Below are 17,453 nucleotides of genomic sequence, written 5' to 3'. Positions count from 1 at the left end.
TATAGCTCACCCAGAAGTTCTTTAAAGCTGATTCATTTGACAAATCTCTTTTTGCTGCAACAATTTAAACCAAGTAAAAAAAATAATAGAAAGAAGGGTGCTTGCCTGTTAGTCCGTTTTCTCTTTGAAGAAAAACACGTATTGCATTAATCAGATAGAGCTTGTTCGGAAGTCCGTCCGGCATTGCTGGCTGGACCTTTTCTCATAAATTAATGAAATCCAGTCCTCCCAACAAAAACAGGCTTTTGAGGTTGATCTCTACGTTTCTCCCTGCCCGGGAGAAATTTCATCAGTCAAAAAAAAATGTTCTGATTTATATCTGAATAAGCTTCTTTTGAGGCGGGAGCCCGTCTCAAAAGCAGGCACAAGCGAAGTCACCCTTCCCGGAAGTCCAGTTCCCAGGATTCTTTAGGGGAAGCCATGTGCTTTAAACACTTGTTAAGTGTGCTTTAGGCAAGTTTTACAGAGTTTTAATTCTGTGGTATATGTGAGCAAGACATGATTCACTAGGGAAAGGCGGAATATAAATCAGATAATAAATAAATAAATAAATAAATTGAAAAGACAATAATGCTGGGGAAAACAGAAGGGAGTAGAAAAAAAGGATACCATGGTCCATGGTATCCACAAAGCTCTCCTCCAACACCACATGTCAAATGAGAAGATTTTTCTCTTATCCGCTTTTTTCACTGTCCAACTTTCACATCCATACATGGAGATCGGGAATATCATGGTCTGAATGATCCTGACTTTGGTGTTCAGTGATACATCTTTGCATTTGAGGACCTTTTCTAGTTCTCTCATAGCTGCCCGCCCCAGTCCTAGCCTTCTTCTGATTTCTTGACTATTGTCCCAATTTTGGTTAATGATTGTGCCGAGATATTGACCATCCTTGACAAGTTCAATGTCCTCGTTGACAACTTGAAAGTTACATAAATCTTCTGTTGTCATTACTTTAGTCTTCTTGACGTTCAGCTGTAGTCCTGCTTTTTTGTTTTCCACTTTAGCTTTCAACAGCATTCGTTTCAAATCATTACTGGTCTCTGCTAGTAGTTTGGTATCTTTCGCATATCTTAAATTATTTATATTTCTCCCTCCGATTTTCACACCTCCTTCATCTTGGTCCAATCCTGCTTTCCGTATGATATGTTCTGTGTATAGATTAAACAAATAGCTTGATAAAATACACCCCTCTCTCACACCCTTTCCGATTGGGAACCAGTCAGTTTCTTCATATTCTTACAGTAGCCTCTTGTCCAGAGTATAGATTGCACACCAGGACAATCAGATGCTGTAGCACCCCCATTTCTTTTAAAATAACAACAATGATGATGATGATGATGGTGATGTTTGGTAAGTGAGCTGATGCAAAAGACACAGGAGCAGGTGCTTGTAAAAAAATGTGGCAACCCTTGCACCAGAGGTCCCAGCCTCTCTGTCTGTTTTCAGCCTCCCGAAAGGTCTTGCCAGCTCACAGGATTTACTAGCAGTGAGGTGAAGGACAGTGCCTGGGTCTAATCTTATCGCTGGACATTAACCTCCAACATGTCAGGTTGACTAATGGGGGCAGGCATGAAAATGAGGGAAGGGGGAAATGGTGTCAGCAGAAAAGGGATGGGGAAAAAGCCCAAGGAGTAAAGAGGTCCTTAAGAGACTCTCTGGACCTGGTCTGTGGGGGAAACAGACAACCAGCAGCCTCTTCCCCATAAAAAAAAAATCCATTTCTAGATGCGTGACTAGTTTCCCTTTGGCCTGATGTCGAACGTGCCATGCAACCTTCGTTTTGCTATGAGAGACTTTATGGAGAGACAGTGCAAGTGGTTTGTTGTTCTCAGAGTTGGCTAAGATGACTATTGTGCACATCTTGCTCCAAAATGGGTGCTCCCTGTGTGCTTGCTTCTGTACGCTTTCATAATATTTTGTCAGCTGGCACATGAATAAAGCAAAGGATGTTTTGCATGCAGAAGGTTCAGTCCCCGGCGTCTGCAAGGATGCTGCAGGTGGCACTTAAGCGATGCAGTTGTGAATGCTGATAGGGCTCTCTGCCCCACCTTGCCCTGGTGAGCAGCCTCACATGGTGGACCGCAGGGTCCTTGGGCCCAATCCAGAAGCCAGGGCTCTTAATGTCTCAGCAGTGGGGGCAACTGGATGGCCCTCCAGCTGTTGTTGTCTCTGACTCCCATCAGCCCCAGCCAGCATGGCCAATGGTCAGGGATGACGGGAGCTGTGGTGGGCTGTGGGTTCCCCTCCCGCGCCTAACCTTATTTCCTGCTTCCCGCGTCACATCTCAAAAGGGCATTCCCTTGGAGGCTTAATTGGTATGCACAGGTTGTTCAATGTACAGAATTCATTTGACGAGTCAGTTTTAAAAGGCAGGTGACTGATAACTGAAGACATGTGAGTTTGTCTGGCAGCCCATCTAAACAGGACATTATGCAGGTGACAACCCTCGTTGTCAATTTCTGTGGTGGAACTAGCCCAGGTGGCCAGGAGACTGCCTGTTCTGGACGGGGTTGCACTTCCTTGCCAGGAGCAGGTCCACAGCTCAGGGGTACTCCTGAAGTCAATGCTCTCACTGGAGGCTCAAGTGGACTCAGTGGCTGGGATTGTCCATTTCCAGCTCTGGTTGGTTTGCCAGCTTCGGCCCCTTTTAGACAGGTTGCCCACAGTACTACTTCATGCTCTGGTCTCTTCCTGGTTGGATTATTGCAATGCGCTCTACGTGGGGCTGCCCTTGAAGACAACTCAGAAACTTCTGACTGGTTCCAAATGCAGCAGCCAGATTGCCAGCTTGGGTGGGGTTCTGTTTAGAACTCATATCACGTCTTTGAAACCTCTTTGTGGGCCTAATTCAAGACATTTGCATTGAAAGTCCTGAACGACTTAGGCCCCAAATACCTGAACATCTGCCTCCTTCTCTTTAGACCTTTCCGAGAATTAAGATCCGCAGAGAGTGCCCTCAGGAGTTCAGGGGGGTGGCGGTGCAGGAGAGGGCATTCTATGTGGCAGCTCCTAAACTGTGAAATTCCCTCCCCACAGAGGTGCATCTGGCACCTTTTCATTGTATGTCTTTCGGTGTATGCTGATGACGCACCTCTTTACCCTGGCCTCTGACACCTTATTTATTTCTTGAGGAGGACCTTTGCTGTTCTCTTGACTGTACTTTATTCTAACTGAATATTGTATTTTTAAAGTGCTGTAAACCATCCTCTAATTGAATAGATAGAAATCTAGTATAATCATAATAATTGATGACGACAATGTAAGAGCTGAGTATTTAAGTTCTGCAAAATCTGCTCTTATCTGCACTGCATAACCACAGACCTCTCCCATGTGCCTGTCTGCATCATCCAGATAAATCTTGTCGTCATAAACGAGAGGGTAACGAACCAGAATCAAGGGATAGCAGTGGAAGGATGGAGGAGAGGAAAAAGAAACCCTTTTTGCTTTATCTCAAAGTTCAAACATTCTGTGAAATTGCCCATCCCAAGCAGGTTGGCAGGTGTTAGGAGAGTTAGGCAGGCATTAGGGGTATTGTACATAAACAACATGGCCTCTCTCCTTCGTCATAGCTGCCTCTCACGTGTCTCTGTGTTTGAAGAGTTGCTGGGTGCTCTAAGTCCAAAGGATCAGTTAAGCAAACACCACCCCTGCAGAATTTTTTTTGGAAAATAGATCATCCTGATCCAACCTGAAATAACCAGAAAGCATATTTCTGAAAGCTCTGGATCTGTCCACAAGGAAAAATATTTTATTTTTTTAAAATGTACATCCCTAATTTTCAAAAGAAACTCAGGGGAGCTTATGAATCCCAGCATCACAAAACATTAAAATTATATTCCAATTTACAATCCCTATTTCTAATCAGAATCAAAACATTAACATTCACTCTGGTTTGCTTGCAGGGTGATTATATGTCTTTCTGTTAAACATTCCCTCATCCCCACATTTTCCAATGTATTTCCCCAAACTTCCCAAAGTTTGATTGTTTTTTAGTGGTTAGAGTGGTCAATGTCAGACTAGGAGCAGGGAGACCAGGGTTCAAATCTCCTCTCAGCCCTATCTACCTCACTGGGGTGTTATGAGGATAAAATTGGGGGAGAGGCTATGTTTGTATGCCACCTTGAACTCCTTGGAGGAAAGGTGGGGTGATAATACTAATACTAAAATCCATGCAAGTAAGCAGAATGATTGGACCTCAGGAACACATTCCAGCTAGGCAAAAACACTCAAGGAGGGTACAAACAGGGCTGGTAAGGGGTATGGCTTGAGAAGAGGCAAGGGCCAAACAGAGTCCCGAGGGCCGCATTTGGGGGCCGGGCCTGAGGCTCCCCATCCCTGTTACACAGAGCCAGGCCATTTATCCATGCAGCTCAGTTTTGCCTACACCAGAGCTGAGGGCTTGTAGCCCTCAGATGCTCCCATCATCTCTGGCCATTGGTCATGCTTGCTAAAGCTGACGGGAGTTGGAGTCCAGCAGCACCTGGCGGGCTGACAACTCCTCCGTAGCTTGGGGGCGGGAGCGGAGCCTTTCGGAATGTTGAATGGAAGAAAGCAGACGACAGCAACATTTTTATCCAATCACAGAGCAGCTTGCCGGGAGGGGGGGAAACAGCCACAGCCAATGGCTGAAGGAACGACTTAGGGAGAGGAAGCCGATTGCAGCATTCCATCCAATCAACGCCCTTATTTGCGTGCCTGCCATCACATGGCTAGCGAAAGGGAGGGGGAAGGAGAGGTTTGCCCATTTCGAACATGGCTGCTGAAGCATCGATTAGGTTTCACCACTGAAAATCGCTTCCTGAAAAAGGGCGGGTGGAGTCAAAGGGAGGGACGGGGGGGGATATGGCTGCCCCCATCAAGATCTCACAGTGGGTTTCTTCCTAGAGCTTAGTTTGTAGTTGAGGCTCCTTTTGTCCACAAGCTGGTTTTTGCTTTTGGCCAGGACGCTGGCTGCTGCTTTTGCAGACGTGCTTCCCCTCCCTCTCCACAGCCTTCTGTGCATGCTCCAGATCCTGCTTTAAGCCTGCCTTGAGTACCCAAAGCATGTCTTGGCAGGTTTCCACCTGTTGAGAATACACCCTTCCTCCTTTTTGCCCCCTTGCAAAAGCAGGGCCTGTTTATGGAGCAGACCTGGCCAAGCTTCTTATGAAAGGTTTTAAGTTGTTGGCATTTAATGTCCGAAAAAGGGACTGTTTTGGGGAAGGGGCTCTTGGGGTGGTTATTATGGCTGGTGGGTGCTCCAATGACCGGCGTTTGCTGATACAAAATTCCTTCTCTGCTTGAACCTGGGTGGGTTTTTAAAAAAATTTTATTCAAAGCGGGAGTCAGGAAAGAGGCAGAGCTTGTATAAAGCAAGGGTAGGTTAAAAGCAAAGAGAGCCCAATGGGCCAAAGCTGAGCTACGTAGTGTGGATTGAGGGGGTCATGGGGAATGTGCTGTCCCCTATGCCTGGGCTGCACAGAGGGGCCCATCGAGAGGAGCCACTTGCCAACCCGGGCAGCTTTGATGAGCTCCATAGGAAATGTAAAGGTAAGCCCTGGTTTGCTTTTTCTTCCGATCCCTCATTCAAAGCTTTTGCCGCAGTCTGCTAGTCCTCATGATGCTCTGCTCCAGGCCTGGGGGCTAAGGGTGGCTCTCAGGACTCTCCCTGGGCTACACCTACCACCACCCCTGTGTTGTACTCTCCTCAAGAGGCTTTGTGTGACTGGTGAAGTGTTGTAGCTCAGTGCAAGAGCAGCTGCTAGGCATGTAGAAAGGCCCCAGGTTCAGTCCCCAGCATCTCCAGGTCGGGCTGGGGGAAAGGCTCCTGCTTGAAACAGTGGAGAGCTGCAGTCGGTCAGCGTTGGCCAGCACTTCCCAAATTTTTTCACCCATGGACAACTTGAAAATTGCTGAAGGTCTCGGTGGACCACTTAATGATTTTTCTGCCTGGTGTAACAATTGTAAAGTACTGCACTAAATGCAGTATGATTGTTAATTATATTTTTATTGCTTTTATCTCTTATACATTTTTGTACAGTATTACAATTTAAATCTTTGTGTAGGATTACACCCATAGAATTCAAAATTTAATATGATATAAGAAATAAAAGAAGGGAATAAAAACGCTGTTAAAAACCAATCTGGATATTTAATGGATGGATGCACTGTCTCCTATCTTCAACCACGAATCCATAGACGCACCACGGGCCACCTGAATGAAGTTTGCGACCACTGGTAGCCCCCGGACCACAGTTTGGGAGCCCCTGGGGTAGGCAATGTTGAGCTAGATGGTCTGGCTCAGTCTAAGCAGCTACTCATGTTTCTAATACAGCCCTGAACTCTGAATCATGAGGACTAGAATCGTGACTTTACTTTTAGAGAAGCGCCATTATTCAATGATAGAACACCTGCTTTGCATGCAGAAGGTCCCAGGTTCAATCCCTGGCGTCTCCAGGTAGGCCTAGGGGAGCACCCTGTCTGAAAGTCTGGAGAGTTGCTGCCGGTCAGATAGACTAAGAGTCTGACTCCGTTATAAGGCAGCTCCCTGTCTTCCTTGTGTATGTGTCCTTGAACTACGATCATGTCCCTAGCTTGTCTGGATGGGGGATTGAGAGTGGGGTGTTTGTATAGAAGTGGCTGCAATGTATCCTGCTGTACAGAGGTAAGAGTCACATCTGTTGCTCCAATGTCTTTCACCTTTGGCCCTGCCTGCTGCTGGCATGCAGCTCTCGGAAGCAGTAGTGTGGTCGCAAATTCAGAAGTGCAGGGTTCCTTCATTATAGTCACAGCAACACCCCTCCCCCCCCTTTTTGCTGCTGGGTTGAGAATGAGATCCTAGGAGATGTCCCTAGGAGTCAATCAGCATAAATGGGGAAAGTTTTAGCTCCTGAGCAGAGTCTTCTCAGTGGCTGATTAGCCTCCTTTCACTCTAATCTTCAGGAAAGGACAAGGAAGCGTGTTAGAAGACTCTTCTCACTGGCTAATACACTCCCCTTTCGTGCTGATTGACTCATAGGATGCTGGAGACATAGGGACCCTGCTCCAAAAAAAGTAAGGGTTCTAAGACCCAGTGAGACCCTGGACGACTACACCCCTGCTCAGAAGGTTGCAAAGCAGGGCTGTTGGCTTAAGAAGCCCTTGGAAGAGTCCGGAGAACCAGCTAGGGAGGCTTGGAGGGCCGCACGTGGCCCCTGAACCTGAGGCTCTCCGTCTCTGATCCAGGAATTCGCTGACCGTTCATTGTCTTCTTTTTCCATAAATAAGAGCCACCTTATCTCCTGATTCCGACTCCTTTTCTCTCTGCTTCCGTTCCAGAAGTCTTCCCGCAACAGACAGAAGGAGTCAAGCTGGTCATTAATAAGTCCCTCACCAGTCATTTTCAGGTGTGTACCCTTGCTGCTGCTATCCATTGCACTCGTCTTTTTGAATCAGCTTGTATCAAATGGAGAAAAGGGCCCGCCTCCCAGGGAAGGGCTGTCGTTCAGGGGCAGAGCATCTGCTTTGTATGCAGAAGGTCCCGGGTTCAATCCCTGGCATCTCCATATAGCCTTTGTGTCTGGGGGGAGGAGGGGGGAGGAAGGTATCTCAGTAGTAGAGCACCAGATGGTCCTTTGTTTAGTCCTCTGTTATCTCCAGAGAAAAAGGGTCAGGCAGCAGGTAAGAAGGAAGACCTCTGCCTGCTCCAAGACTCTGGAGACCTGCTGCTAGCAGAGTAGGCAGTACTGGGTTAAATAGACAAAGAATCCAACTGGATATAAAGCACCTTCCAGTATGGGGAGCCAACATCTTTTCCTTAGCATATTGTGGACTGAAGCTCCCATCATCCCTAGCCAGCGTAGCCACTAGCTAGGAATCATGGGAGTTGTAGTCCAACAACTGGAGGGGGCCACATTAGCCACCCCTGGTCTGGCTTAGAACATTTTATGTCATGTCCAATTCCATCAATACTGCTCCTGGGGTGGGCCAGTGACCTTGCCTGTGTGCTTGTTGCTGTGTCCCCCTTTAGTGCCAGCTCAATCTGTACGTTTCCAAATAAACAGGTTATTATAAAGGCATCTGAAGATGTTGCAGGTCCTACTGTCTTCAAAGACGCCACACATCCAGAACCAAGTATGCTGAAGTATGCTGGCTGGCGTTGGGGGGCTTTGTTGAACTCTGCCCGCAGCATACTTGGATGGGAGATATCCCAGAATACCTGTAATTCATATTTTGTATATCTGTGGCTAGAGTGGTAGAAAATACTGTTCATTATGTACTGTATTGCTCCCCTTATAAATCTCCTGGGAGTAGATTTCTCAGTGGAATTCTCCAAAGAGTTTCCTTTTTGAATAATAGGGAGGAAAATCTGTTATTTGATTTTAATGGATGGTGATAAATACACTCCATGTAAGGATTCTGTGTTTGCCTTAACACAGGTGTGGGGAAACCTTTGGACCTCCAGAAGTTGCTGAACTTTTAACTCCCATAATCCCTGGCCTTTGACCATTCTTGCAGGGGCTGATGGGAGTTGTAGTTCAGCAACATCTGGAGGGCCAAAAGGTTCCCCCACACCTGATTTAATAGCTCAACAGATCAGACAGAATGTCCAGCATGGGGTCCTGTGTGCTGGGAACCACCTCTGCCAAAATGTACTTCTGTCCTGTTTGTATTTTTGTGATGGCCAATGGGGGTCTTGGTATCTTTTATCACCCTGGCACCCCACCTTACAAATCCCAGAGCTCCCGAATCTGTAAATTTGAGTTGTACCCTCTCCAAGTGTGACATATCTGTCTGGATCGTGGTATTCATTTCTCGGTGGGTTGGGGAAAGACACCTCTGTATCAGTGTGGCACATTTTGTTTTTTTGCAGGTGACCCACACCATTCACATGAGCACAATTGGCCAGTCAAGCTACCACCTCAACTCAACATACGTTGGAGACAAGCAGTTGAGCCCCACAGAGGTGATGGGAAGCATACCTTTTTAAGGGGGTGGGGTGGGGACAGGTGCTGAGAAGGGCAACCAAAATGATCAAGGGGCTGGAGCAACTCCTCTAGGAAGAAAAGTTACAACATATGGGGCCCTTTTTCTAATTTAGAAAAAAATTGCGAGGTGAGCAGGACATGATAGAGGTGTATAAGACTATGCAAGGAGAAAGCGGACTCTCTTATAACGCTAGAACTTAGGGACATCCACCAAAGGGGAATGTTGGAAGATTCAGGATAGATGACAGGACTTCTGCACATAGCGCGTTGTTAAAACTATGGAATTTGCTCCCACAGGAGATAGCTGTGGGCACCAACTTGGATGGCTTTAAAAGGAGATTAGATGAATTAATGGAAGATAAGGCTGTCGGTGGCTACTAGCCGCAAAGACTGTCCCTCCCTCCACTCTCGGAGGCAGCATTGTGCTGAATATCAGTTGCTGGGAATCACAAAGGTAGAGATTTGCTGTTGCGCTCAGGTGTTGCTTGCAGGCTTCCCATAGGGATCCGGCTGGCCACTGTGAGAACAGGACGCTGGGCTAGATGGGCCACTGGCCTGATCCTGCAGCCGGGCTCTTCTGACGTTCTCTCTGCTTCCAACCCAGGCCTTCCCAACGCTCATTGGTGACATTAACAATTCTGGGAGCCTCAATGCTCAGGTGCTCCACCTACTGGCCGAGCGGGTACGGACAAAAGCTGTATTCCAGGTAAAACTGCACCTGGGGTGGGTGTGCGTGAGACGGGCAGACTTAAAGGCAGGATCTTAAACAGTTTTGGCATTGTCAGGCTGGAAACTCACCAGGGTGTGTTTTCTTCTTCTTTCTGAGCAAGGATTTAATATGATAAGTGATAAGGATTCTTGGTATAGACACAAATCTGACAGCAGAAACGGCAACATTTGGAAGCCCCAGTAGGTCATTCTTCCTCAGTCTTGGGTGTCCCCAGTTGTTGTTGGACTACAACAGGGGTGGAGAACCTCCAGCCCATGGGCCAATCCCGGCCCACTAAGGGGTCCAAGTTAGCCCAGGAGGCCATTTCCCCCCAAGCCACACCGCTTGTCAGTCAGCTGATGTCACCCAATGACGTCAGCAGAGAAGCAGGGTTCAGCCCTGCTGGGTGCTGTTTTGCCACCACGTTCAATGCGGGGAACGTACCGGCAAAGCAAATCCCTGCGGCCAAGGAGCAGAATTGAACCCTGGGAAGATAGATAGATAGATTGATTGATTGATAAACCACTTTGGGAGTTGTAACTCTGTGAGGGGAATAGGGCTCTCTGAACAGCTCTCTGCTCTCTTAACAAATGACAGCTCCCAGGATTCTTTGGGGGAAGCCATCAGTGTTTAAAGTGGCGCAGGAGTGATTTAAATGTATCGTGTGGTTGTGGCCTCTGAGAACGAGGCTGTGAACTCATTCTTGAATAATGTTCCATCCCCACCCTGTCTCTTTTTTAAAAAGAAAATCTATCTGTTCCAGACTCAGCAGTCCAAATTTGTGACATGGCAGTTTGATACTGAGTACCGTGGGGACGACTACACGGCCACCCTGACGCTGGGCAACCCCGACTTGATCAGCGAGTCGAGTGAGTGAGTGCCCTGCTACGTTGGCAGACTTTTTTGCAACGGTCGTCGGTGGGTTTGCATCACCTCTTTTCAAAATGTTTGTTTTGGTTCTTATAGTTGACAACATGTCTGGGAAAATCAGTGAGTGTGTGTGAAACAGAGAGAGAGAGAGGTGAGGAGGCTATCCCACTTGGCTTCTCTAGAGGAATGAGACTCCATCCGGACTATATATTTAAAGCAGTATTATACCACTTTACAACAGTCACATCTTCCCCCAAAGATTCCTGGGAGCTGTAGTTTATTGAGGGTGCTGAGAGTTGTGAGGAGACCCTTCTTCTCCACGCAGAGTTACAATTCCCAGAGTGGCTTAACAGTCAGTCCCTCTTCCCAAGGAGAAGAGGGTGCTGGATGGCATGGGCCACTGGCCTGATCCAGCAGGGCTCTTCTTAATGTTCCCAGCGAATCAGGATGAGGAGTCTGTTGCGGCCTAGAATGGGCTGGAGGCCCACCATGACTGGTGTCTTCCCTCAACCTACCACTAGAGGAGGTGATAGTTCCGCCGCCTCCATGTTACTTAGCAACCACCCCTAGGGACCCCTGATGGAGCTTCTGCAGCCAGATGGAATGTAGTGACTGCCACTAGAATGTGACAGGCCCTCTGTAACCTGGTAGCTGCCTCTAAACGCGGGGCAGAGCTTCTGGGTGGGATAGAGTCGCCTAGCAGCTGTCACCTGGGTGGGACAGATTGCTTCATTTCTCCCTTCAGCCCCTGCAGCCTCAGCTCTGGAGCCTTTCCCGGCACGACAAGGGTGGGGACCTTCAGCCCAGGGGCCAAATGCGGCCCTCTGGGCCTCTCTGCCTGTGGAACTGTCCCCAGGCCACACCCCTCAGCCGCCCGGCTTCACACCCTGAGTGTATTTGCCTGGCTGGGATGTGCCCTTGAACTCTGATCATGCCCCTCACTTGTCCAGATGGAGGATAGAGAGGGGCAGGTCTGTAGCAACTAGCCTATTGTAGATAGATCAAATTTACATATGTTCCGCCCACTGTTGCTTCTGGCTCTGCCCTCCTGCTGGCATGCAGCCCTTGGAAGGTCGCCCAGAAGGGAATGCGTCCTTCAGGCTGGAAAAAGATTCCCCACCCTTGCGCTAGCAGGCCAGAGGCTAAACGGACAACTGTTGCTCCCGAGAAGCTGCAGTGATCTGCCCCAACTCTGCCTACACTGAGCAGGACATTGCTTTGGAGTGCGCTACAATGTGGTGGTTCTCAACTCCCCTCCCACCAAAAGTCATTCAGGGTCTTGGCAGACGCATTGCATGATTTTTCTGCCTGTTGTAGCATTTGTCACGTGCTGTGCTAGTTGCTGTATATTTTTTTTCAAAACAACAACAACCTGTATTGTCATTGCTGCTTTTATTTCTGATATATTGTATTTTATTGTCTTGCAAACTGAGTTCTGTAGATTTCGAATGGTCATTCAATACACGAAATAAAAGATGCAATGGAAATACAGTTACAAATCCATGTGAGCGTTGCATGCGATGGACCTTCCGTCTCCTGTCTTCAACCACAAGTCCGCAGACACACCGCAGGATGAAGCTGGTGGACCCCTGGTGGTCCATGGGCCACAGTATGGGAACCCCTGCTGTAGAGACTCTGAGTCTTAATGGCTGTTCATTTAGCTCAGGTGGTCAGCCCCCAATCGGCGTGGCCGTACGGTCAGGGGAATTGGGAGTTGTAGTTCAACAGCACCTGGACAGCCACAAGTTGCCCCTCTGTGCTGCAGCGGCAGAAACACTGGTGTACCTCGGTCTCTTCCCTCTCTAGAGGGAATATGCTTGGCATATGGTCCATCTAGCTCAGTATTGCCAACACTGATAGGCAGCGGTTCTTCAGGGTTTCAGACAAGGTTCTGTCCCAGCCCTACCTGGAGATGCCGAGGATTGCTCCGGGGACCGTCTGCATGCAAAGCAGATGCGCTGTCGTTGTGGTACAGCGCTTTCCTGAAGGGTGTTTGTTATTTAGCCACTTGGCTAGGCAGCCGTGTGCAACACTGTTTGGGGGTAGGATGGGGAAAGGCTTGTTGGACAACGGACTCTTGACTGCTCTTCCCTCTTCACAGTCATCCTCGTTGCGCACTTTCTGCAGAGCATCACTTCGCGGCTGGTTCTCGGGGGCGAAATGGTGTACCACCGGCGGCCTGGTGAAGAGGGCGCCATTGTCACACTTGCTGGGAAGTATACTGGTCGGTTCCTTTTTGCTGAAGACTTGGACCACATTCACACCGTACATTTCTTCTGTTGTGGTACCACTTTTAAACAGTCATGGCTCCCCCCAAAGAATCCTGGGAAATGTAGTCTGGGAAGGGTGCTGAGAGCTGTTAGGAGGCCCCTCTAAGTGCTGCAGTTCCCAGAGTTCCTTGGGAAAAGGGACTGATTGTTAAACCACTCTGGGAATTGTAGCTCTGGGAAGGGGACTAGGGGTCTGCTAAAAACTCTCAGCACTCTTCACAAAGTACAGTTTCCCAGGATTCTTTGGGAGAAGCCGTGACTGTTTCAAGTGGAATAATAGTAGAATAAATGTCTGGTGTGAAGGTGACCTTGGAGTTTTAATGTAAGAGACAGGCACCAGTCTCCACGTTATCCTCTTGTTCCATCATGGTCTTTCAAAGAGCACCTTCAGATGCAATTGGCAAGAGCATAAAAGAGCTGACTGAAACACTTGGAAAAGTTCAGTCCTCCTTGGACTATACCACTTCAGGATTGGGGGGGGGGAGAGAAGGCTGCATGTCTGAATGCTTTTTTTTTAATGTCAGAAACTAGTATTGAGGGCAGAAGTGGTTGTGGTTGCTAACTTTTTCCCTCCTCTTCTCCCTTTGCATCAGGAAAAATACTGTTGAATAATTCTGTTTCAGACATATGAGAGAGGATTTCCCCCCTTCCCCTGTCTTGCAACACTCAAATAAGGAATGGGAAACTTGTGGCCTCCAGATGTTTATTATTAGATTTATATCCTGCCCTTCCTCCCAAAGGGAGACCAGAGCAGCAAATGGCAAATGATAAAAATGCTAAAAACATCTTTTTTAAAAAAACTTTAAAACAAAGCCTCTTAAAAACATCTTGAGAACAATTCCAGTACAGATGCAGGCTAGGAGAAGGTCTCTACTTAAAAGGCTTGTTGAAAGAGGAAGGTCTTCAGTAGGTGCTGAAAAGACAACAGACTGCACCTGCCTAACATTTAAGGGGAGGGAATTCCAAAGGGTCGGTGCCACCACACTAAAGGCCTGATTTCTGTATTGTGTTGAATGGGCCTCCCGATGAGGCCCTCACCTGCAGAGCGCAGTGATCGACTGGGTATACTAATGGAGGGAGGCAATCTTTCAGGTATCCTGATTCCAAGCTGTGTAGAGCTTTATACACCAAGACCAGCACCTTGAACTTGCCCCAGTATCCAGTCGGTAGCCAGTGCAATCTTTCAGCAGCGGGATAACATGTTGGCCATATCCATCCCCAGTGAGCAGTCGTGCTGCTGCATTTTGCACCAGCAGCAGCTTCTAGACCGACCTCAAGGGCAGCCCCACATAGAGCGCATTGGAGTAGTCCAGCCTGGAAGTTACCAGCGCATGGATGACAGTGGTCAGGCTACAACTCCCATTAGCCCCAGCCAGCGTGGCCACTAATCAGGAATTATGGGAATTGTAGTCTAATAATAAGTTAGCTATCCCTGCGCTACAGCTTGGGTTCATCAGCTCACATATTGGCCACATTCACACTGGACATTCATTCCGCAATTATTCCACTTTAAACAGTCCTGGCTTCCCCCAAAGAATCCTGGGAAGTGTAGTTTGTGAAGGATGCTGAGAGTTGTTAAGAGATGCCTCTTCCCCTCACAGAGCTACAGTTCCCAGAGTAGTTGAACTGTCATCCCCTCTTCCCAGACAACTCTGAGAATTGTAACTCTATGAAGGGCTCAGGGCTCTCCTAACAACTCTCGGCACCGTCACAAACTACACTTCCCAAGATTCTTTGGGGAAAGCTGTGACTGTTTAAAGTGGTAGGATACTGTTTTAAATGTATGGTGCGGTTATGGTCTTAGGCAGGAATAGAGGTCTCTTAGGGAGGGGTGTCATTACAAAGATGTCACTATGCCGTACAAACCCCTTTGCCTACCTATCCCCCCCCCCAAAAAAAAGACCTCATTGGTATCCACGATGCCCTGGTTTCAATATATTTCGTTGTACTGTGTGTTTTCCTCTTTGCTGTAGCTCTCAAATGGATAGCCACGCTGAACCTTGGCTATGGCGGGGCTCACGCCAGCTATTACCATCGTGCCAATGACCAGGTGGGTGAAAAAGGAGCCTCTTCCCCCTCTCCCATCCGCATTCTTTAGTTACTGAAGGCCCAGCAGCCAGCCAAGCTAGTTCGACCTCTTGATTTCTCCCCCTCGTAGATCCAGGTCGGGGTAGAATTTGAGGCCAACACTCGGCTACAGGATACAAGCTTTGCTTTCGGTTATCAGCTCACATTGCCGCAGGCCAACATGGTTTTCAGAGGTGAGTAAGTGAGCTGTTGGGATGCTCTCCCTGTGCAAGGCCAGAATGTGCTCAAAGTTCTGAGGACTTCGAGAGGCCTGGCTTCTCATAACCCCTTTCTTCATCATTGTCTGGCTTCCCGTGGCAGAAAATGAGTGTGGTAGAAGAGGGATACCTCTGGCTTGTGGGCCAGATGCGGGCTGCAGGGGTTCCCATCTGGCGTGCGTCCTCGTCTCCACCCCCTCTCCTCCTAGACTCCACCCTGTCATAGCAAGCTGCTGATGGAGGAACAGGCCATTCTCCCTCTGTGGGCGACTTGCTGCATTTCCCTGCTGACACGCTGAGGGGGGAAATGCATGTGAGGGCGGGTATTTATGTGTGAATGGGTATGTGTATGGATGGGGTGGGAGACCCGGCCTGCTTATGCCTTTGGCTCACAGAGCTACAATTTCCAGAGTCCTGGGAACTAGTTTGTGAAGGGTGCTGAGAATTGTTAGGAGACCCCCTCTTCCCCTCACAGAGCTACAATTCCCAGAGTTCCCTGGGAAGAGGGACTGACTGTTAAACCACTCTGAGAATTATAGCCCTGGGAAAGGTCTCCTAACTACCCTTAGCAAACAGCAGTTCCCAGGGTCCTTGCAGGGAAAGCCATGACTAAAGTGGTAGTGCTTTACATATATGGGGCATATGTGGCCTGTATCTCAGCAGCTTGCTGAGATGTTCCCTGGGGTGGGCTGTTGTAAACTGGAGGGTTTGCTGTTGCCTTTTTAACTTGGTGGGCCCACACCCCTGAGGTCTGGTCAGCCTTCACCAGAGACCGAGTCATAAGTGCGTCAAGCCGTAACCTGTGGAACTCCTTGGCACTAGAAGTTCAGCAGAAGTCATTCCTACTTTCCATTAGATACCTTCTTCTAAAAAGTGTATTTGTTCAGCGGAACATAATGTTTTCCACCCAAAAGTCTTCATTGATTTTTTTTTTGGTGTGATAAAAATGTAATATTATGTTGTACACCCCATTGTTTTTGTAAAAGGGTGGTTTACAGGAGTTGTATCCAAAGTTACACCGACTCAAAGCAGACCTATTGAAGTTAATAGACATGGCTAAGGTTTGTTAATTTCTGTGAGTTTATGAGTAGGACTAGCCTTGGAGACAACCCTAAATACTTAAATGGAAATAAGTAAAGCTCCCCCCCCCCGGTTTCCTTTCTAGGTTTTCTGGACAGTAGTTGGTGTGTGGGGGCTGTTCTGGAGAAGAAGCTGCCCCCTCTGCCTGTCACCCTGGCCTTGGGAGCTTTCCTCAACCATTGGAAGCACCGCTTCCATTGCGGCTTCAGCATCATCGTGGGCTGAGCGTCTGGAAGGCCCGTCGCGCTCGGCTGCGAGAGGCACTTGGACTTCATTTTGTCTTGGTAGGAGGGCCCTCCCTGGCCCTGTCAATATATGTGTGTGTTGTGCGTGGGGCAGAGCGAGGCACTTCACTACAGACTTCTGCAGTGCGGGAGCGGATTCAGGGCCTGCCGCATCGTCTCCGTGCGCCCCCACTGCAATCCTGAGGAGGTCCTCGCATTTGTTGTTTTGTTTTCAAAGACATTTAATTTATGGAGGGGATATACTTTCCTCCCAAAACATGGATTGCTTTCTTCCCAATTATACAAGGCATCGCCTCTGTGGCAGGCATTAGGGTACAGGCAAGGGTGCCGTAGCCCTCCCTCATGATGCCTTCGTTTGCTGGGGTTTGGAGGACGCTGACCGTGGCATTCCCTCGAGTAGCTGAGAGTCGATGCCATCCTTATGTCAGTTCTGTCCCGAAGTTCTGCGTTTTGGAGAGGCTGGTGGGCTGAGATGGGTTTGTGGGCACTGCACCACTCCCCCATACCCAGGGCTGTGATGAGGACAAAGGGTTGTGGCTTCTGTGTAGTAATGGCTTGGAATACAATTAAAATCATGCTGGGGGCATTGCCCCCCCCAAAAGAAAGAGTGCATTATTTGTAGTTAATTTTGGGAAACTGGTGCTGTATCTATTGGACACTTTGTCTGTGATGTCCCTGTCTACCCAGTCTTCTGGCAGGTGGCTATTAAGGCTGCAGCATTAAATCTAATCTATTAATGCGCCTCTTCTAAGATGACGCCTGCTGGGATGCGAAAGTGTGTCTCATCTTAAAAACAAAAGGGAGGGCTTGCCCGTAATGCTAAATTGTAGGCGAGAATTGCAAGGACGAGCCGCAGTGGGCTTTGGGGCTCACTGTGGCATGTCTGTCCTGCGTTCTCCACTGTGTAGAGGAGATTGGAAGCATCTGCTTCCATTTTAGATTAACCACAGTTTAGTGTTGCTTCTGAATCCTGCACTGTGGGTCAGTCTTTCCTGTAGTATGTTGGAGGAAGCCAACTCTGGTTTGAAGTGGGCTCATTGCAAAAA

The 17,453-nt window shown here is 48.3% G+C and overlaps 1 protein-coding gene across 1 annotated transcript; it reads left to right on the top strand.

The window, feature by feature from the left end:
* Positions 1-4,732: 4,732 nt before the first annotated feature.
* Positions 4,733-17,012, top strand: TOMM40L (translocase of outer mitochondrial membrane 40 like). Its single transcript, XM_061606405.1, has 9 exons — positions 4,733-5,532; positions 7,300-7,367; positions 8,834-8,926; positions 9,553-9,654; positions 10,421-10,526; positions 12,629-12,751; positions 14,771-14,847; positions 14,956-15,058; positions 16,248-17,012. Exons 1-9 carry the CDS (start codon positions 5,427-5,429, stop codon positions 16,385-16,387), a joined length of 918 nt encoding a protein of 305 aa, XP_061462389.1. The 5' UTR covers positions 4,733-5,426; the 3' UTR covers positions 16,388-17,012.
* The last annotated feature ends 441 nt before the right edge of the window (positions 17,013-17,453 follow it).

This window comes from Rhineura floridana, chromosome 22 (genome assembly GCF_030035675.1).
Source record: "Rhineura floridana isolate rRhiFlo1 chromosome 22, rRhiFlo1.hap2, whole genome shotgun sequence".
Lineage (NCBI taxonomy): Eukaryota > Metazoa > Chordata > Lepidosauria > Squamata > Rhineuridae > Rhineura > Rhineura floridana.
Note: the sequence above shows the minus strand (reverse complement) of the source record. Positions and strands in the feature narration are given on the sequence as shown.

What these genes read in the sequence shown, in the direction of transcription:
- TOMM40L (XM_061606405.1), top strand. Translation starts at nt 5,427, where the DNA reads ATGGGGAATGTGCTGTCCCCTATGCCTGGGCTGCACAGAGGGGCCCAT. An exon ending in CGACTTGATCAGCGAGTCGA is followed by an intron (nt 10,527 to 12,628) that starts GTGAGTGAGTGC and finishes CCCTCTTCACAG; the next exon opens with TCATCCTCGTTGCGCACTTT. An exon ending in GGCCAACATGGTTTTCAGAG is followed by an intron (nt 15,059 to 16,247) that starts GTGAGTAAGTGA and finishes TTTCCTTTCTAG; the next exon opens with GTTTTCTGGACAGTAGTTGG.